The sequence below is a fragment of the Pleurodeles waltl genome, chromosome 10, assembly GCF_031143425.1.
Source record: "Pleurodeles waltl isolate 20211129_DDA chromosome 10, aPleWal1.hap1.20221129, whole genome shotgun sequence".
Lineage (NCBI taxonomy): Eukaryota > Metazoa > Chordata > Amphibia > Caudata > Salamandridae > Pleurodeles > Pleurodeles waltl.
This window is the reverse complement of record NC_090449.1, coordinates 801,278,282-801,300,785: the sequence shown is the minus strand read 5'-3', so window position 1 is coordinate 801,300,785 and position 22,504 is coordinate 801,278,282. Positions and strand designations below refer to the sequence as shown.

At 43.5% G+C, this 22,504-nt stretch overlaps 1 protein-coding gene across 1 annotated transcript in view; it reads right to left on the bottom strand.

Annotated features, from left to right (window-relative positions):
• The window catches only part of RAPGEF5 (Rap guanine nucleotide exchange factor 5), an 863,712-nt gene that overhangs the window by 13,143 nt on the left and 828,065 nt on the right, over window positions 1-22,504 (bottom strand). The window contains exons 24-25 of the mRNA XM_069211465.1: window positions 14,799-14,863; window positions 8,627-8,681 (exon numbers count right to left, since the gene is read on the bottom strand). Coding sequence (XP_069067566.1) covers window positions 8,627-8,681; window positions 14,799-14,863 — 120 coding nt within the window. The remainder of the gene's footprint in view (window positions 1-8,626; window positions 8,682-14,798; window positions 14,864-22,504) is intronic.

The window sequence follows — 22,504 nt, the reverse complement described above, 5'->3', positions numbered from 1 at the left end:
AATAGGGGATATCTGGGCCTGGTTGAAGGTGATAACACCATAGGTGCTCACCGCACACCAGGCCAGCTTCCTACAGAAACAGAAGTCCTGACTATGGCGCTCTGCAATGCCTAATCTCTTGAGTACGAGGTGACTGGTCAATACTTCAGGACAGGTGGATTGAGACAATCAAGGACGAGTATGTCTAAATACCAGATATTTTGCGAAACACCTGCAAAAGTATTCTGCCAAGAAGCAGGCTCTTCAGGAAAGACTTTTTGTGCACAGGGATTACATTTTACCAGCACCAGAAGGTGAAACAAGAATTGACAACACCAATAGGTTTCTCCTATGTGAGATACATTGGCTTTGGTGGAGTGTATAAAGTGGAGTGACATTGTGTGGCATGAGTAGATTGACATTGTGTGATGTAGAGTGGCAATGAGTGGAGTGGCCTTGTGTGGAGTGGAGTAGCATTGTGTAGAGTGAAGTGGCATTGTGAGGAGTGGAGAGACATTGTGAGGAGTAGAGTGGCACTGGGTAGATAAGAGTGATATTGTTAGCAATGAAGTGGCATTGTGGGGCGTGGAGTGATACTGTGTGGATTAGAGGGCCATTGTATGGAGTGGCATTGAGTGGAGTGGCATTGAATGGAGTGGCATTGAGTGGAGTGGCACTGTGTGGCATAAAGTGGAGTAGCATGAGTGGCACTAAGTGGTGTGACATGCTGCAAAGCATGTCAATGCCTAATCAAGTGTAGTAAGTGCTCTATAAATACAATTGAAATTGAGTGGAGCGGCACTGTGTGGAGTGAAGTAGCACTGTGTCGAGTGAAATGGCACTGTGTGGGGTGGAGTTGCATTGTGCGGGGTGGTGTGGCAATGTGTGTGGTGAAGTGGCAGTGTGGAGTGGCACTGTGGAGTGTCTAGGAGTGGAGTGATATGTTGCAAAGTCCTTCAACGCCTCATTAGGGGTAGTAAGTGCTCTATAAATACAATTGCAATTGAGTAGGGTGGCACTGTGTGGAGTGTAAAGGCATTGTGTGGAGTGGAATGGAACTGAAATGGAACTGTGTGGGGTGGAGTGGCATTGTGTGGTGCGGAGTGGCACTGGGCGTCATGGACTGCTGTTGAGTTGCACTTTGTTACATGGTGTGGAGTGGCATTGTGAGAAGTGTAGTGGGATTGTGTGGAATGGCATTGAGTGGAATGGCACTGTGTGGAGTGGCATTGTGTGGAGTGACTGGGGAGTGGAGTTGAAGTGAGTGGGGTGGAAAGGAGTTGAATTATGTGGAGTGGAATTGGGTGGATTGGAATTGGGTGGAGTGGAGTTGCATTGTTGGAGTGGCACTGTGTGGCATGGAAGGGAGTGGAATCCTCACTATAGTTAATGCAATAGCAGCAGGGGCTCCTATCCCCTGATTCTTAGAAGGGTGCCATTGTTGTACTGATATAAAAAAAAAAAAGGGAGATAGGTCCCTACAGAGTAAGTATAGGCCTATAAATTTGATAGCTTGCCTGCAGACTGTTTTCTGTTGAGGTGTTGTGGGGAAAATCCAGGACTGGATGTCTGATTATTACATCCTCAACCAGTTGCAAGCTGGATTTCGCAAGTGTTCCAGTTTTTGCCGCTGTACTGGTGAATGGTCACAATTGGTAAGGGCCATCTCTCCATAGGATTCGTAGATCTAAAGTCAGCTTTCAATTTAGTACCATGGGCTGATCTGTGGAAGGTTCTTTCTGAAATGGCCTTGCCCTCCCACATGTTTTCACTACTTCATGTTTGCATGAGGATATTTATGCACATGTTAGGTGGGGTGACCCTGGCCAGTTGACAGACAAGATAACAGTCTCTATGGTAGTGCACCAAGGTTGCGTGCTGGCGCCCACCTTATTTTCATTATTTATTAATGATATTGTCCCTTTTATGGCCCAGGTAGAGACATATGCTCCATCTCTGCTGCAAACTAAAGTTCTGATACTTTTATTTGTGGATGACACTCTGTTGATCTCCAAGACCCAGAGTGGATTGCAGAAACTCCTAACTTGTTTTGATGATTTGTGTCACCCTTGTGGTCTGGAGATCAACACTAAACTAAACTAATGACATTTAACCCACATAAGTCATTAAAAGGGAATATTGTCCTGGGAGCTACTTTACTTGAGACGGTGGACTTCTTTACTTACCTGGGAATAACAATCTTGGAGGGTACGACATGAAATGCACACATTCTAAAAGCGGCCATTGAACTAAAGCAAATTAAGGGTGCCCTAATTAAAGAACTTTCTGTTTCACACACAAAACCAATTCGACCGGCCCTACAGATTAACGAGGCTAAGACCTTGGGTTCCACCTTTTATGGTGCAGAACTGTGGGGGTTCTCTAGCATCCAAGAATTATCTAAAGTAGAAAACAATTTTGTGAGGAACTTAGTTTCTCTTCCACAGAATACTCAGTTAATCCCGCTTTTTATGGACTTGGGTATTAAAGAGGCTGGCACGCAAAGCAATATTGCGTCCTCTTCTGTATTGAAGGTGTCTCTGGTCTACTCATGAGATAGTCCACTACTTGGGAGCTCTTAAGGCTGTATTAAATGCTGAGTGCTTTACCAGAGTACCATGGCTCAGGAGTGTTAAAACATGTTGCACTCACTTGGGTTGTCTGAGTTATGGGATTGCTGTGACTCTGCTACATTTCCATCTAAGACCAGTTTGAAAAAGCATTACTGGTTAATGGTTGCAGCTGATAAAGAAATCTGAGAGCAGACGTGAGGTGTTTTGGGACCACATTTGATATCTAGGTACAGGAAACTCTATTTCTAGTTTCAAGTAGGTACTTTGCCGTTAAAATCATTCACTTGCAAATGGTTGAGTGGGGGAGCAACTGTGCGTCCAGTTGCAATATCTACAATGAGGATCCATTCCATGTCTTATTTGTTTGTCCGGCTTATGCAGTGCCTTGCAGGAAGTGGTTAGCTCCAGCATGCAGACTTATAGGTGTCTGTAACTACTTTGTTGCTTTACGCATTATAAGGATGCGCACCCTACCAGCTTTAGTCACTTCCGTAGCCAAGTTTCTTGGTGCCATGTGGCTCGTTAGAGTGAAAATCTTAAGTTCATTGGCGAAGCCTGAAGATGTTGGGTAATTTAACTGCTGTATTTTTTTTTATTGTTTTCAAGTTTTGATTACAGAAAGAGTAATATGTGTACAGGCATTATTTATGATTCTTAATGCTCATGTATTATTGTGTGAAATTGCTTTATATGCTAATATTTATTTTTTGTATATTATGGTCCTGGTGGCTGAAATAACATTTTTAGATTGAATTGAGTGGATCGGTGTGCAGTGGCATTATGTGACATGGAGCTGAGTTACACTATGTGAAGTGGAATTAACAGTACTGTGTGGCATGGAGTAGAATTGTGTGTTGTTGTGTGGGTTGCGGTGGCTTTGTATGGAATTGTGTGGAGCAGAGATTAATTGTGTGGAGTGGAGTATAATTGTGTACCATGGAATGCAGTGGAGTTGAATTGTGTGAAGTGGAAATGTGTGGCACCAAGTGGAATTGTGTGGCATTGTCTAGCGTGGAGTGGAATTATGTGGCATTGTGTGGAATAGAGTGAAATTGTATGGCACTGTATAGAGTGGAGTAGATTTGTGTGGCATGGAGTGGAGTGGAAATGAGTAGCATGGAGTGGCATTGTGGAATATTGTGTGTAGTGGAATTATGTGAACTGATTGGAATTGTGTGGTACTGAGTGTCTTGGAGTGGGAATTGTGTGGAATGGATTTGTGTGGCAGTGTGGCATGGTGTGACATGGAGAACTGTATGGCATTGTGTGTAGTGGATTTGTGTGGCATTGTGTGAAGTTTTGTGCCATGGAATGGAGTGGTACTCTGTGGATTGGAGTGGATTGGAGTGGGGTGGCATTGTGTGGCATGGAGTGGAATTGTGTAGCATGAAGCTGAATTACATAGTATTGAATGGAGTGGAATTGTGTGCCATTGAGTGGCGTGGAGTGGAATCGTTTGGCGTTGCCTGGAGTGGAATTGTGTGGCATTCTGTAGCATGGAGTAGAGCAATATTTTAAGGCACTGCGCGGAGTGGAGTGGAATTGTGTGGCATTGTTTGGAGTGGAATTATGTGGCATGGGATACAGCGTAATTAAACTCTGTGGTATTGAGTGGAGTGGAATTGTGCTAACCGGTTATGCGATCCCCAGCTACGGACTCTGTGGTGAAGAGGAACTGAGTGGAGTGGAATTTAGAAGAGTGAAGTGGAACTGTGTGGTATTGTGTGGAGCGAAATTGTGTGGCATTGTGTGGTGTGGAACTGAGACATGGAGAGAAATTGTGTGGCATTATGTGGTGAGGAGTTAAATTGTGTCACATTGAGTGGAGCAGTGTGTCACTGTGTGTACTGGAATTAAGTGGTGATGGAGTGTAACTGTGTGACATGGAGTTGAGTGGAATTGTGTGCCATGAAGTTGAGTTGTGGAGGGGAATTGTATGGAGTGGAGTGCAATTGTGTAGAATGGGATTGTGTGGCATGGAGTGGAGTGAAATTGTGTGGAGTGGAATGAAATTGTGTGGCATGGAGTGGAATTCTGTGGGGTGGAGTGGAATTGTGTGGCAGTGTGTGGAGTGGAGTTGTGTGAGTAGACTGGAATATATTTGTGTGGCATGCACATAACTTTGTTGCTCTCTCTCTCTGCTGTCTAGATTTTACTACCGCTGCCACATTTCACCGCAGCTGATCAGATATTTGTGGTAAGCTTGTTGAGCTGCTCTGGGCAGTCAGATCCGTGGAATTGTTTTCAATGCATTTTTTTTTACTTCACAATAACACTTACAGGTTTGATTTAAAAAAAGGTTCAAATATGCATATAGTATTAGAATGCAAGGAGCCTGTGTGTGTTTTTTCCTTTTACAGATGTTAAATAAGAAGACATGGCAGGTTTACAAATGGATAAAATTATAGCAATGAAATGCAATGTGCCAGGCATATGAGTTGCACACTGCTGATGTTAAGGAAACAGCGCGTCTGCTGACTAATTAAGCACCGTACAGGTTTCACCATAAGGTAGAAAATTAGCACAGTAGTAAGTTTGTGAAGGAAAGAAGCCTAAACCATGACTCCTTAACAACAAGGGTAATTATTCACGAAAGCGGAACTACGCTTTCATGAACAACGACCCGGTTTTCCTCTGCCTTAACCTTGCATGACCAGAATAATGAACATGCGTGGTTAAGGCAGAGGAAAACAGACTCCGAAACGGAGAGGACACGGTCAGGTAAATGGGGCTGGGGTAGGGTTTGGGAGTAGTTTTAGGGGCGGGGTGGGGTAGTTTTAGATTTTAAGGGTAGGGTGGTCAGGGTAGTTTTAGTTTTTTAGGGGTCGGGGTAATTTTAGACTTTAATGGTGGGGGTGGGGATTTGGGGTATTTTTAGTGCCGGGGTAGGGGGTTTGGGTAATTGTAGTTTTTAGGGGCAGGGGAGGGGGGTCGGGGTAGTTTTAGGGACGGGGTAGGGAGTCACTGTAGTTTTGGGGGTGGGGTGTTGGGGTAGTTTTAAGTTTTAGGGATAGGGGGTTGGGGTAGTTTTAGTTTTTAGGGGTGGCTGGGGGTCGGGTAGTTTTAGGGGCGGGTTGAGGGGTTGGGGTAGTTTTAGGGGTGGGGTGGAGGGTTGGGGTAGCTTAAGTTTTAGGGGTGGGGTGTCGGGTAGTTTTAGGGGCGGGTGGGGGTCGGGTAGTTTTAGGGACAGGGTAGGGAGTCACTGTAGTTTTGGGGGATGGGGGGTTGGGGTAGTTTTAGGTTTTAGGGGTGGGGGTCGGGGTAGTTTTAGTTTTTAGGGACGGTTGGGGGTTGGGTAGTTTTAGGGGCGGGTTGAAGGGTTGGGGTAGTTTTAGGGGTGGGGTGGAGAGTTGGGGTAGCTTAAGTTTTAGGAGTGGGGTGTCGGGTAGTTTTAGGTTTTTGGAGCAGGGGTGGGGTGTTGCAGTAGTTTTAGGGGCAGGGTGGGGTTTGGGGTAGTTTTAGGTTTTAGGGGCAGGGTGGGGGATCGGTTTTGTTTTAGGATTTAGGGGTGTGGGTCACATTAGTTTTAGGGGCGAGGGTGGGGGGTTTGGGTATTTTTAGTTTTTAAGGGAAGGGATGGGGTAGTTTTAGGTTTTAGGGGAGGGGTGGGGTGTCGGGTAGTTTTAGGTTTTAGGGGCAGGGTGGGGGGTAGTGGTAGTTTTAGGGGCGGGGTGGGGGTTTGGGTAGTTTTAGGTTTTAGGGGCGGGGTGGGGGATCAGGTAGTTTTAGGTTTTAGGCACGGGGTGGGGGTCGTAGTAGTTTTAGGGGCGGGGTGGGGGTTGGAGTAGTTTTAGGGGTAGGGGTGGGGGTCACGTTAGTTTAGGGTTGGGGTGGGGGGGTTGGGATAGTTTAGGTTTTAGGGGCGGGTGGGAGTTTGCTGTAGTTTTAGGGGTAGGGGTCACAGTAGTTTTAGGGGCAGGGCTGGGTGTCAGGGGGGTCGCATGCTGGAACCATGCATGCCGTTCCACGCATGCCTTTACCAGGCATGCCTTTACAACAAAAAAACGCTGTTAAGGAATTTGTGGTAAAAGCATTAGTGGTAACAACGCGTCGTTGTTCCGACCGCGTTGTTCAGGCATGCGTGGTTCCAGCATGCGTTGTTCTGTTGTATATTCCTTTGTGAATACACAAGACAAGAATGTTTACAAGGCATTTTAAAGACGATAGCTGAAATCTGTAAACTGAATGAGAAAACATGGAAAAGGGGTGGGTGGGATAGCAAAGAAGCACACACAAACAAGAGATTTTTTTAGGGGAAGAAGAAATACTACCTCAATCACAATGCAAGCAGCAGATGGATACTAACCACAATGAGTCAATCTATGCTTGGTCCATGTGCCATAGAATAAACAGGAAGTGACGCTAAGCACAGGCTGGCCAATTAGGAGACAATAAAGCCAATAAATGGTAAGCAGTGTGCAGGCTCAAGGCCCTTTATTGTAAATGATACCCCTCATTGCGGACAGTGCATGCGCTTTCAGCAGACGAGATCCAAAATGGCATCTAACATGTATTTGGTTAGTAATCAAACAGGCCAGTACAGGTTGTGACAGACCTGAAAGACTTCGTTTCATCCAGATAATTTATTTCAAGATGAATTCATTGCTACAAGTTGATTTCATCAGTGGAATGAGACAGTTTTTTAACATTAGTAGTTCTGCAAGACTCATATCTACATATCCCTAAAGCTGAGTCATCTCAGACGTTTTAAAGATTTGAAGTAGGGGTGCTCCCTCATCAAGTGTTACCCTTTTACCCAAACGTTTGTCCAGAGTGTTAATAAATGTTCTAGCTCTATGGCAACTTTTCAACCTCAATGGGAAGCTATTAAGGTTTTTTGTACAGCCTGGGGAGCTTTGACTGAAGTGGAGGATTGGGAAATGAAGTTAATCAAAGAATTTGAATCTTTTAGGTGCAAAATAAAGAACCCATTCCTTTCTGGGATTTACAGTTTCTTTTCGCACTCCTACAGCATCACTGACTTGGGCCATTAGAGGAGATTGCTGAGATGTTTTCATCTTTGAAAGTTTTCTGTCTAGTTGCCATCACTACAGCAAGGAGATTGGGAGTAATGTCTGTGAGAAAAATCAAACCCAAGGACAAAAAATACAAAAGTGATAACTTGCCCTGGTTCTTTTAAAAATTGTTTCCTTAAAATGTGTATGAAAATTTGAAAATCTTCTTCCATAATACCTGTTGGTCATTTCTCCACTAGATAAATATGGATTGCAAAAATGCAACATATTTGTAATGGTTGATTTTATTGAACAACTCGCTAACTTTGCTTAGCATTTTATTGCCTACTTTCAGAGAATTCTGTGATATGTCTGGAGTGACTACAAATGGAAGCAGACAGCTGTTTACTTGCAACAAACCATTATGATCTCAGGTTCGATTTTTATTGAAGGTTACAAAAAGTATCTTTATTGAATCTGAAAGAGTCCCCCTCATGAATGTACTACAGCCACTGGGGCACCAATGACAATGCACAAAGTGTTAGTTCTGCCTTTGGGGATGCTGCCTTCTGTTTTATGGGTGAGCGCAAAGTGCTTTGTCCATTCTGTGATCTCTCTTTGGGCTTCAAACAACGCTGTGTCACGGCAGTCACTTACATTGGTTTGTGGGATTGCCTTTTAAAATCTGCTTGCTTTCATTTGTGAAAGGCATGCATACGTCATGCCTTTTCCGGTGTTTAGCCCACCTACACAGCACCGATAAACTACTAAAAACATGTGAGGCTCGATGTTTTCAGCCTGGGGTCCGGACTACTTTATCTGTTTATTTTCCATGCAGTGCAGTTGCGCTGCATTTTACATAGCGCGATCACGCTGTTTTTTTTCCTTTGCAACGCTAATAGCTCTAACTCGAACAAATGCGAGACCCGTTGCATTGAAAAAGCTTGTTTAACTTGGTGTGGAGGTTGGCTTCAGACCAGTAACCCTTCAGCATCCGCTCTAGGTTCTACATCCTGAGGAGCATCAAACACACAAAGTGCATTGAACAGGGTTGCTTGCACTCCTAGAACACACCCCTACTATCAACACTTTGCATAGGTAATAGTTGGTAGTACTCACCATATTGGTTATTGCGACAGTATCTCAGAGATCGCACGGTGTCAGCAATCATATGCTGAAAGGAAAAAAACAGATCGGAATAAGCACAGAAAATCAAGGGTGGGAGAGTCTCATCTAGCACGCAGTTTTAATATCTAATTTCCCATGCAAATGCAGATGAATACATTTCTTACACATGACATTTGGATACCTTACAGTGTTTCCAAAGGTCTGGATACCACTAAATGCATAAATCATTCTCCAAGTGGACAGCTATTTCGGTTTCGGTGCTGTGTAGAACCTCTCCAACCCTGTCCTCCATCACTTGTCTTATTCATGCAATTTCTTCATAAAAGCTCATGCCTATATCATGAATTCAAAAATATGACCCAATCAAATATATCCTTGGCACACTGCAGGGTGCTTTCACAGCAGATGAGATGACACGGAAACAGGATACTGAGAACTGGAGGAAGAGTGTATCACTTAAACTCTTCATACCCATCACCCCAGTCACATTTCCTTATCCGGCACCTTGACAAATTCATGGCAATGTCCTTCAATGTATTGTCTCACAAGTTGTATTTGAAGTGACAGTGCCACCACAAATACTGCCACTTTAGATGTTTTAATTAAAAAAAGAAAATCAGCTACCTACCTGTGTTCCACTACACCAAATACAGATGTTCACAACCAAAACGTCATCCTTATTGCTTCTACATATGCAGCTCGATGACAGAACAAAGTCCCACGAAAGAGGGCTGCCTGTCACTGCAGAGTACAAGCAGTGATATGGTCCTCTATGAGGACTCAAAATCTTAGTTAGGGTCCACAATAGATATGAAAATATTTCAATTTTATATGGGTATACTTTAAGCAATCTGTCTTATTTTGTTAAATTTTCTGCTGCTACCTTTCAAAATACGTAGGTCTCCATTATCACTTTCCTGAAATTCTGGCTTGAACGCCAAGTGCTGCTTGCTTACGGATCAGAATTCTGAGTTTAGTGGTAATCACAGCATATGTAGATGTTTGTCTGCATGACTTTTAACAGTTAAAAAATGTGTATTAGCTGTGTAGGCAATTGCCAGGTTGTACACCTTGGAAAAGAATAAACATCCCAAAGCTGAGGCCCGAAAGTTTAGATAGTGTAGAAATGTGGTTCAATAAATAGTACACCCAGCACAAATGCCACCCATGATTCTACAAGGCTTAGAATGAGCCACTAAATCTTTCTATAAATTAGCTCATCTACAGCAGAAGGGCAAACTGCCTATATTTATTTTTTATTGGGAAACACCCACATTTAGTTCAAATTAATTCAAATTAAACAGGACCACTGCTGTGATTGTTAAACTTCTTTGAAGGCTGCCTAATTTAGGACGGCAAAGGCAAGTTAAAATAACAGTGCTTTCAGCTTATGAGATCAGATAGATTCCTGTGTGTTAGTCAAACCTCAAGGGCGGGTAACCTTCCCCAGGAATGGACACAATCTCAACCTCTACTTCAGTCTAATTCGGTTTCGGAAGGCCTAGAGATCGCCCATTATCAAGAAGTTTCTGCTGTTCTAGTTCAATCGAGGAACACAATGGGGGCATGGGGGGAGCAAAGGGCTTGCCCGGTTTCCCCCCAGGCTTATCGGATGGCAGTGGGACAGTCCATAGCGAGAGGTGTGGATTGGTTGGGATTTCAGGATGGGGTGGGTACTTTGGGGTGGGTTTATAAGGCAGGGGCAGGGCGTGGGCGGCCTCTTTGGCCATTGGTCACACCCAGTAGGAGGTACTGTGATTTGGGCCCCACCCTCCCATATGGAATTCTATTGCGTGGGCCTCTGGGGCAGGGTTTTTTTCTAAAGCCTTGGGTTATGCAATTGAGGCAGATGTTGCTGCGTAGTTTCATGATGATGTTGTTTATGGGTTTGAATAGCTCTACTAGGACAGGTCTGCTGTGTTGGGGTAGGTTGTTGGGAGGGGGTTTTCTTATGTGTTGTGGGTGAGCTGGGAATTATGCCGCTGGTAGGCAGGTCTGGCTGGGCGGGGGTTTTCACAGAAAGGCTTTTGCGGGAAAGGGGATTGATGCTAAAAGATGAGAGGGCAGGGAGTTTTCACAAGGAACACAAGGGAAGAAAGGCAAGGGTAACTACAGAAGGTGGGCAGCAGGACAGATGGGTAATGGATTGGTCGGGTCAAGGTGGGGGATGGGGCAAGGGGTATTGGTGAGGGGTAAGTTTAGAGGGTGGGGGAGGGGTTAGGAGGACATATTTGTATTAGTGAGGATTTATGTAGTTTTGGGAGGCTTTTATGCCAAGGTTAATGTGTTTTTCCAGACCTGTTCTATTAAAGAGGCCTTTTACCCCTTTAAATGAGAGTTGTGATCTGTACACTGTTTCGCCCGATTACAAATCTAAGATTTAGCAATCCCGTTTACTTGATGAATACCAGGGGCTGTATAATGTCTTAATTCAATTGTTTGTGTTGAGGTTATAACTTCAAAGAGTCTGAACAATGTCACTGTAGTTGGTAGAGCTATCCTCAAATTTTATTTATGTAGTCATCTAATTTACGTTTTATTGGACTATTTTCTGCAAACACTGTTTATAATCTCCCTTGAATTTTTTTTTTTTTTTTTTTTTTTAGGTAAAACACAATGTAAAACAACATAGCGTTTGCATTTCTATAGCACTAGCTGAATTCTTCACCTTGCAGGACACGACATGACAAAATTCAAATACCTCTACAATATAACAAAAGATAAAATGGCAACAGGGCATGCCAGACACTACCTCTAAAGGCTAAAATAATTTATGCCATTATTACATACTGTAACTGAACACATTTTACCGATCTTTGAACATTAAAGAGTTGAGTAACCTGACATATACTGGTATCTGGTCAGGAAAGTAATTGTGGGGTCCTTTAGAAACATCCTCTTCGCTATGACGTATGGTTTGCCCGGGGAAATTACAATCATCTGCTGTGAAATTGCAATTTTTCTGCGACTCAGTTCTATTTTGAAAATTTGTTCCGAGAGCGAACTCAAATTCTCAAACGCCTCCGATGTTCCACTATTTACTTGAATTAAACATATTTAAATTTTCTATTTCAGTATGCAATACAGACAAATAATCTCTGTTCAAATTAGATAAAGTATGTCATTTTCCCTTAACAGCTGTACCGCCTTTGCATTTCCTTCACTAACTGCTGTGGAAAACACAAGGCAAGAGCAAATTAGATGGAACAATGGGTGGCGCTGCTGGGTGCCAGATCAGAGGCTCAATAGTACTGCCTGGACGAAGACAAAAAGAGGACTGTCTGCTCGAGATAGCAGTCGCCTCGCCGTGCAAGGAAATGCGTTTCCCACATCTAGCTTTATAGAGATGAGAGGTGAAATAAATTGCTTGGAGAACGAACGGTTTGCAAGATTTGTAATTTGGTGTGATTGATTATACTTTCGCTCGGGCTCCATGAGCCTAGTCAGCCTGTAAAAGCTCAGGTCCTAATTAATGCATCTCTACGACAACTCTCCCCACTTCAAGGCCGTTGACTGTAACCTACTGTTCAGTTTGCCCTAATCTGACGTATACGATAAAGGAATCTAGAGACAGCACAATAGCCTGCCCATTTCATTGCAGAGTAAGGAAAGACACCATTCAAGGTAGCCACGCTTATAAGAAATGGCCCTTCTCTCCCATATACTATACAGATGTGTTTTTTTATCTGTTTCCAAAGGCCTATCTATGTTTATTAAACACGTGAGATGAAGCTCCGCCCCCAGCATTGATGTTGTTAATACTGGTACACTGCCAAACAACTTCCAGTTGAACACTTATAAATGGTTCTGTAGAATGGAGTAACCAGCACACGGTTTTGGACACCTGCTCACACAGGTTCCTGCTGGGTGATACTGTGCCATCCTTGCTGTAACGATGGCCAGAAGGAAACAGGAATGGTCTCCGGGGTTTAACGTAATGGTTTGGACATACAGGGAAATTGCAGGGGGAAACTGAGGAGAATCAGAGGGCTTGAATGGGGTCAGAGAGTAATTAGAGCCATGATTGACATGCTTTGCATCTGTTCCACCTCCTGTGGTCCGCTGGACAGTATGTGTCTTTGGCATTCTGGGATAGAGTTTTTTTTTTTGGGGGGGGGGGGGGGGGGGGGGGTGAAACCTAGCTCAAAACTGGTCTCTCCTTGGCTAAAGGAATGTCAAGAAATTCATCATTGAAGGGTTGTGTGGATTCTGCTAGTGTCACCCACTTAATTACCGTACCAGTTTTATGCTGCTCATTTGGCATGAATATAGGACACTTGTCAATAACTTTCACTTTAAAGGTCTGCATAAATTTTCCCAAACTCTGAATTATCACATCCGCTTTGCTGGTGCAAGTATAAAGTATCCAGTTGTCCGTCTGGCAAGGTTTGCCTGTAAGCATGCAAAACAGTAAGTAGGTTTATGATCGAGCTGTCTACAAACCACCTTGCATAACAACAGACCTATCATATGCATTTACACCTCGTGTTCTCACAGCTATCACAATGTGAAATGCCATAAGGTGACAACATGTTTCTCTCCATCAAGGAAACCGTGCATAAACATAATAAGGGCCAGGTTACATGGAAGGAAGAGGTCAATGAACGCCTATATCACTTTTACACTTAAACCGGATGGGCATGCTCCATGGTGCTACAGAATTATTAAAAAAAAAAAAAAAAACAGACTCTAGTCTATCATAAACTCAATTCTCATTAGAAAACGCAAGTGAACTAACACAAAAACCACCAAGCCAGCCAATGGTAGGCGCACAGGTTTTCTCAAACTCTGGATTATCGCATCTGCTTTGCTGGTGCAAGTATGAAGAACCCAGTTGTCCCTTTGGCAAAGTTTGCCTGTAATGCCTGTAAGCAAGCAAAACAATAAGTAGGTCCATGATGGAGTTGTCTACAAACCACCTTGCATACCAACAAACCTAATATATGCATTTACACCACGTTATCAAAGCTATCACAGTGTGAAATACCATAAGGTGACAACATGTTTCTCTCCACCAATTATTTAAAAACAAATAAACCAGACTCGAGTCTATCATAAACTCAATTCTCTTTGGAAAACACAAATTAACTAACACAAAAACCACCAAGCCCGCCAATGGTAGGTGCAAAGATTGTATGAACTAGATTACATTACACATGATATAATATTAAAAATCGCATTTGTTAAGAAGCGTTTGCAAAGTCAATAGGTGTGAATTTTAAAGCCCAGCCACAGAACTATTGTCTTTGCCTACCGTTGTGTTTAAATGGACACATTTTATCATAGCTTTGCCGCTGAATATGGCTGATGCGTTTTCAAAGCCAAGCATTATCCATTTTTGCACAGTAAAGAATGTTAAATTATGGGGAAAAAATAAAATCTGTCCGCCTTACTGTACACCGGCACTGGGCCGATATCTTTGAATGGTGAACTAAAAATAAAGAATTTAAAACAACATGCTAAAATGGCCATCAATCAAAGCAGTGTCAATGCGGGACAGTAAGCAGTGAACCTCCTGCAGCCAATGTGCATGAAGTTGTCAGGCTCTTGTAAAAGAAAAAGAAAATGTAAAACACTTGTTAGAAAATTACATATTGGCTTCAAGTCCAATCACTAAAATCTTCAGAGGCAGATGTTAAAACTGTGCACAAGGAAAATGCATTCCCTCACAGTGAGGACAGCCAATGACTGAAGCGGACGGTTCGTGCTGAATGCTGTTGGGAACGGAAACCAAAATGTGAATGACAATTTATCAGACCAGAGGATGAAAATTCGGATCCTTATGCATTCTATATACTGTAGATGAAGGATAATGTGACTATGGGGCCAGACCGAAACATTGATGCAGTAGAAACCTTTTGTAGCAAATAAACTGGAATTATCACCGTTTGTGTGTATTTTTACAGGTGGGGAAACGGTTTAAAGCAAGCAAACAGTCTAATGAATGCCGGAATGGGCAAAAAGAAGGGAGAAGCTGCCGGTCTCTGGTTTACGATCAATACAAACATTATGGGCTGTTAATCAATATACATTTATAGAACATGGTTCAGTTAAACATGAACCATCAAACACTCATATTTACAAGCAATTTCCTTCATTTAATGATAGTTAATGCCCGCTTGTAGAACAAAATAAAACACATAAAAATATAGAAACTACTTACCAACTTTTCAAAGTTTACAAGATTATCCAGAAATGTTTTATTTCCTTCGTGGATGAATGTCACATCTAAAAATAAACAAGAAACACAGGAAATTATGTCTGATGTACTATTGCTGTGAAGAGAAGACAACATCTATCCCATTTTACAGCTTTTGCCTTCATTAAAATGATTCTTAGTTTTGAAATAAGAAAAAGGCATTCGATAAACGGCATGGATTATATGGTCTTTATAAACTGTCATGTAAAAGTAATTATATGGTTATATTTTTTGCACTTATTTACTAGTTTATTTTGCATGTTTATTAAGAACACCTCTACCTATGCAGAATCACTAGTATGCAACCTGCACCAAAGTGTCAGACAGGACATAAATGGGTTGGAGGAGCTTACGCTGAACACAGGGACCACAGAAGATCACATTTGCAGGTAGATGTGCAAATTTGTTAAAATAATTGTACACAATTTTATTGCAAGTCATGGTAAACATGACAAGTAACAAAAATCAGAGTGATACTATGCATGATAAAGATGTGAGCAGTGCACTGTGAGCCTAGGGACTGACGAAACCCACAGGCATCCTGGCACGCAACACTGAGAATTTCAACAAGTGGATCACCAACTGCATCAACATTCTGGTCCCAATGAAATGAAGCAACACAGCAAAAACCAGAACACAAGCCAGGTGGTACACTAAAGACCTCAAAATGACCATGCAACACTGCTAACAACTGGAGTGGAAATAGAGAACTAGCAAGGAGGAAGTGGAAAAAGGTGCCTTCAAAGCCACCCAGAGGAGGTACTATCAGCTCATTAGAGAAGCCAAGTGTGAGGCCCTAGTCAGACAAATAAACACCAGCTACAACAGCAGCAAAGAAATGTTTGAAATCGTCAAAGACTTAACCAGACATACAACTGTCACTGCAAACCTCAACCCATCACAAGATCTGTGGAACGACCTCTCAAATCTATTTTGCACCAAATTGCAACCATATACAACTTCCCACCACAACTGTACCCCTTGGCTCTCTCCAGAGGTCCCCCAGCAAAGAAGGAATTCAACACAATCACCACAAGGGACACCATAGCATACATGAAACCACAGCTATCATGAAGACCATTCACATTGGGGCTCCTGTCCCCACAATGCCTTCAACAAAAGGGAAATCCCTATCCCTACCTGACCAAACTCATCAATTACTGATCAATATCCCTCCTTTGGCAACACAAAAGGACGATGGACGGAGTGCTGAATCTTTTCAAGCACTCACCCCTAGTCTCAGATCTAGGTTTAATCCATTTTTAATTTTCTCACCATGCTACTCCAGTTTGGACCCAGCCATATGCAAATCAGTCTTGACCCTGTTCCCCATGGGAACTGTCCAGCCCGAACTGCCATTCCAGGTCCTACCTGGACCAGAAACAAGCATCCTGGGACCGGTTTCAGGCTATCACCCTTCATCAGCAAGGCTAGCTAGAATCCAGTGGCACAGTGATCAAGGGACCCACGTCTGGGCATATCCTTCCCACTTAGGGCAACTTAAGCAACACAAAAGGATGATGACAGAGTGCTAAATCTTTTCAAACACTCACCCCCAGTCACAGATCTGGGTTTAATCAATCGTTCTTTTGCTCACCATGCCATCCCAGTTTGGATCAAGCCATGTGCAAATCAGTCTTGACCCTGTTCTGCATGGGAACAGTCCAGCCTGAACTGGCAGGCTAGGTCTGCCGATGACATGTTCTTTTCCATGAAGGCAAAATTTCAGGGGTGAAGCCTTACGCTTCAAGGCTACTTGCTGACAAAAATGTATTTACTTGACATGCTTGTTTCAGGTTAATCACAGATTTGCATCAAGCAATAGGACATGCATCTAGTTATCCTGAAACTAGGCATAAGATGCTTACACTGTCTGAAAAAATAGTTGATGTTATTCTGCAGTCCACTGATTGAATTTGATAGCAGCAGGCACAGACATATTACTGCTGAGTAAAATTGATGCCTGTTACTGGAATTGAACCAACATATATCACCTTTGACTTTGTTGCAGAGGAAGCATAACAAGCCGGTCACACTGACAGCCTGATGCAAGTAAACATGTGCTAGTAGTGTACATTCGTAGCCAAACTCTCTCCGAAAAGAAAGATATGACTTTGCCAATGCACTGGTAATGGAGAGAGGTGAAAAAAGAGGGACGCTCAATCCATATATACCTTTAAATGCATGATTTTTTTGTGCTTTGATTTTAGACATGAAAACCACAAATCCCTCCACAAATGAACTGTTCAAGTATTCACAATATTTACAGCAATAAATACAATCTTCAAATACCAACATTAATTCAAACAACGAAATTATACTATAAAGTAATGGCATCAATATTAGCACCAGTAATTTCATCATTCACTTTTGATGGCAATTGTTACATTATGTACAGAGTAATGAGAAGTCCATTTGTGGGAGATTTTTGGTTTCCGTTGCCTTTGACCAGGACCTGCACTCTCCCTTCCATCAAGTGCCTATGGGGTACAACATGTTCTGACTATATGGCCAAAGGGATTTGCTTATTTTTCAAAAGTATTTTCCTTTTGAGATTTTATGATCCAGAATCATGTATAATCAGCATACTAGTAGTTCAATTATACAATTACTTACCCTTTGAAGCCTACACATCATCTTTGTAATGTTAATATCACCAGAACTTTGGATATATGTAGGAGGCTGGCCTGGTTTGTAGTGGGTACCTATGGTACTTACACCTTATACCAGGTCCAGTTATCCCTTAATAGTGTAGTGTAGGCAGTGTCTAGAAGCCAGGCTCTGTAGAGGTAGCTTTGGATGAGAAGCCAAGGCTTATCTAGGAGACATGCAAAGCTCATGCAATACAACTGTAGTCAGACAGTGCTCACACACATGAAAGAAAATATTCAGAGTTACAAAAATAAAGGTACTTTATTTTGGTGACACAAATACCAAAAATACCATAGAGACTATACTCTATAGGAGGTAAGTAATACACAAATTATATAAACTAGTATGCAGAACTAGGCATAAAAACAGTAAGAAAACAGTGCAATTAGTGAAAATCACAATAGTTAGAAATGGGCCTAGGGGAGCACAAACCATATACCAAGAAAGTAGAATGTGAAAGTTGGTCTCCCACCTAGGCAAGTGTAGTGAGTAGAGGGGAGATGGGAGTACTAGAAGCCCCAAAGGTAAGTACTAGAGCCCTCCCCAGAGCCCCGGAAAGCAGGAGTAAATCACAGTAACTTTCCCAGAACACACACAAAAACAAAAATAATTATGCAAGAACCGGAAGAAACTGCAAGACACCAACAGCGGATTCCTGGACCTGAGGACCTGTGGAAGAAGGGACCAAGTCCAAGAAACACAGAAGAGTCCAGGAAGAACACAAGCCCCTGCTAACCCGGATGAAGGTGCAAAAGAAGAACCACCGGTGAAGAACAGTCAGTATTGCACCGAAGAAGATGGAGTGAGGTTCCTGGTTGGTGCAAGTGATCTCCCATGCCAGATGGAGGATTGCCGTCTGTTTTGCGTAGCTGAAGTCTGCCAACAAGCCTTGGCACACGCAAAGCTCGCGGGTAGTGGATAATGGCGCTGCCCGGGCCCAGGAAGGATCAGGTGGACCCTACCCAAAAGGGGGAGTCAGAGGGCCCTCTCAGTAACTCAGAGAGCCCACATGAGACCAGGCAGCATGCACAGGAGTCCCACAGCACGGGGAAGGAAGGTGCAAAAGACGTCCATACAGCACTATGACAAAGGCTACCACGCCGCCAGAGAACCACTCAGGAAGCTGTGCCTCTCAGGATAGAGTGCTTTGGACCGGAGCTGCAAGATGCATGAAGAACCTCGTGGAAGGATGCCAACAAACCTTGGCAGCTGCAAAACATGGGGTGCATGGGGGTACTGTCTTGCGTGGGGAGGCAAGCTCTTACCTCCACCAAAGTTGGACAGTAGGACGTCAGGACCATCGGGATAACTTCAGTCCACCACCCGTGATGCAGGATCCACACAGCTCAGCGGAGAAGGGATCCACACAGCCAGTCGTTGTTGCAGTCAGTTCCTGCTGAAGCAGGGGAGTGACTCCTTCACCCCAAGGGAGATTCCTTCGCTCTTCTGGTGCAGGCTGAAGATGGGCTGTCCTTGGAGGATGCAAGACCGGGAAACAGTTGCAGTTGCTGGCAGGAGCTGAAGATACAATGTTGCAGAATGTGTCTTGCTTCTTTGTTGCAGTTTGTAGAGTTTCTGGAGAGACCAGATGCAGTTTCTTCAGTAAGAAGTCAAAGTGGAGGATGCAGAGGGGTCCTGCTGCAGTCTTGCAATCCAAATCTGAATAACCACCCAAAGGAGAGACCATAAATAGCCCTGAAAGGGAGATTGGTCACCTAACCAGGTAAGCACCTACCAGGGGAGGGCTCTGACATCACCTGCTGGCACTGGTCACTCAGATGCTTCCTGAATTCCCTGCTAACTTGGAATCCAAGATGGCAAAACCCATGGGACCCTCTGGAGGAGCTCTGAGCACCACCCCTGGGGTGTGATGGGCAGGGAAGTGGCCACTCCCCTTTCCTTTGTCCAGTTTCGTGCCAGAGCAGGGACTGGGGTAGACTGGTTTATGCAAGGAGTGCACCAAAAGTGCCCTTCAAAGCATTTCCAGTGGCTTGGCGAGGCTACCCCTCCCAATCCTGTAAAACCTATTTCCTAAAGGAGCAGGTGTAACACCCATCTACCAAAGGAAATCCTTTGTTCTGCCTTCCTGGGCTCGAGCTTTTCAAGCAAGAGGAGGGCAGAAATCTGCCTGTGAGGTGGCAGCAGCTGAGGCTGCCTGGAAAACATCAGAAGGCTCCAATGGCAATACTGTGGGTCCTCTAAGGAGCCCCCAGGGTGCATGGAATCATACAACCAATGCTTACAAAAGCCTTGGGGTATGATTCCAATATGTTTGATACCAAACATGTCTGTGTTCGGAGTTACCATTATGTAGCTGGACATAGGTAGTGACCTATGTCCAGTACACGTGTAAAATGATGTCCCAGCACACACAAAGTCTGGGAAAATGGTCCTGGAGGTCATGGGGGCACCTCTGCGGGTGCAGGGGTGCCCTTACACACAGGTACTTTGCACCATGACCTCAGGGCTGGAAGGCCTGCTCTAGGGGTGACTTATAAGTGACCTGATGCAGTGTAAATGGCACTAAAAGGGTGCTTGCACCTTTTCACACAGGCTGCAATTGCAGTCCTGCAGACGCCTTTGCATGGACTCCCTATGGGTGGCAAAATATATGCTGCAGCCCAAAGGGATCTCCCTGGAACCCTAATGACCTAAGTACCATATACTAGGGACTTATAAGGAGGCACCAGTATGCCAATTGTGGGTGAAATACTGTGTTAAAGATAAGTAAGAACCAAATTTAGAGGAGAGAGGGCATAATCTATGTGGTCCTAGTTAGCAGGATCCCAGTGAACACAGTCAAGCACACTGACATCAGGCAGAAAGCGGGGGTAACCATGCCAAGAAAGAGGGTATTTTCCTACAACATACACCAAATCAAAGACAAGGCACTGCGCTCAATAGTTTTAGTTGCATGCCATGACTGATTTAATTCGAGTCAGTGTTTTTTGCTATAGCAAAGAGCTCAATTTCACAATGGGGGTAAATTTTGAAAAAGCGTTCTTTTGGACTCCACTTTTAATTTTACCCTTCCAAAGAATAGAATCTGTACTTGACCTAACATGCTGAAACTTAGCCAGTTATTCTATCTGATTGCAGATTTGTCAAACAATGTGAAAGCAAACATAAAGTGACTTATCAATGGAACTGCCACTTAAGCATAAAGCCAGAGCTGCGCTCACTCTCTTTAATGTGTGTGTATGTGTGTGTGTGTGTATGTGTTGGATGAAAGTTCAAGGGTGGACAAAGAGTTCCGCTTTAAACAAATGCGTATTGTTAAGTTCTTTTATTTGCTTATAATTGTACATTTTAAACCTGTAATTATGATTTGAGAGTCCTAAGGATGCCATAACATGTTGCATCTAATTTTGTAACGGAATTTCCATCGTTAGTGCTTTGTCTAACCAAAAGCCTAGACTTTTTTATAACCGGCTTGAGGGAGGAAGGAGTGCCCAAGATGCTCGGCCATCCCATGCCCAACTGAGGGTGTGAGGAATTCCCCAGAATAATAAATTCAGTCTACTCTTCATTTAATTTCAGGGCAGAATTGTTCATCCAAATGGCCAAGGCTGGGGAGCAGGGATCCTGCTTATGAGAAAGGGCAAAAACCAAATGCGTATTGCCTGCAAATGAGATTATAGTAATCCCAAATGACATAACGATGTCGGCCAGAGAATGCATATATAAATTGAAAAGCGTAGGACTTAATGAGGAGCCCTGAGGGACTCCACTGTTCAATGAAAAAAAGTCTGAGCTACAGCATCCCTCAAAAACCTAAAAGGTCCTATTACTAAGGAAGTAATGGAGCCAGGTGAGGGCAATAAGAATGTCATGACTGATAGTATCATAAGCGGGACTTAGATCAAGGAGGATGATGGCAACCATTCCTCCTCAATCCAGCAGCATTTTAGCCTTCCCAACTACTGCCAGGAGTGCAGTTTGTGTCCTGAGTTTAGGTCTAAACCCTGTATTGGGTGAGATGGAGAATGTTGTTAGCATCTAGTTATTCTGAGAGATGCTTATTACCATGACTCTCCAGGACTTGCTTAATTCAGGCAGCAGGGAAACAGGCCTGTAATTCCCTGGGTTGAGGGGGTAAAGATTAGTTTTTTTCAGGACAGCCTTTATGGCATGTTTTCAGGCTGTGGGAACAATTCCTTAATCTAAGAGAATGTTCAAGATGCCAAGTAGGGCCAGCAGGATCTGATCAAGAACTTTAGCTAGGATAAACGGAGGGGCAGGATCCTGTGGGGAACCTGACTTAGCTTTATTGAAAATCATTAAGAGATTCTCTAACGTTATGCCAGGAAAAATACAGAGGACTGTGTTAAGGACCAGATTGCCATCACTGTGAACCATGGGGTTAGGTTGTAAATTAGATGGACGGAAAGTAAGGTAAATATCATCAATTGTTTTCTGGAAAAACCTTGCAATATCATTGCAATGGGATGATGATTCAGGGGGGTTAGGCAGCTAGAGGGCGGATTTAAAAGAGTTTGAACAACCCTGAATATTTCTCTAAATATTTCTCTAGGTGCCTTTGGTGCCATTTTTAGTTTTTCATAATAATATGTTCTCTTCGCAGATTTGCTATCACATTGATATTGTCTGAGTATCTTCCTATATTAGTTTTGCCTATTGCTGAGTATTCTTTCCTCCAGGTACTCTCTGCTTTCTGACACAGTTGTCGTAAAGTTCTGAGGTGAGGAGAATACCAAGAGGATGATTTAGGTTTAGTGCTTTGAGATTTTATAGGAATTACTAGTTCCAGGGGTTGATTGACTGTCATGTAACTAGCACCGCCATGTAACTTCTGGCGGAGAAGGGGGTCATAATCCCTAGGGTGGTGTTGCTTGCAGCACAGCCCAGGCAGATTAGGACTGCCAGACTCTCCTATGGAGGAAAACTGGCGGTCTGACCATGGCGCTACTGCCATGGTTGTAATGTGGTGTCGGACTGCCACATTGGCGGTGGTACGACTGCCACTGAGACCCTGGCGGTCTTAAAAACGCCACTGT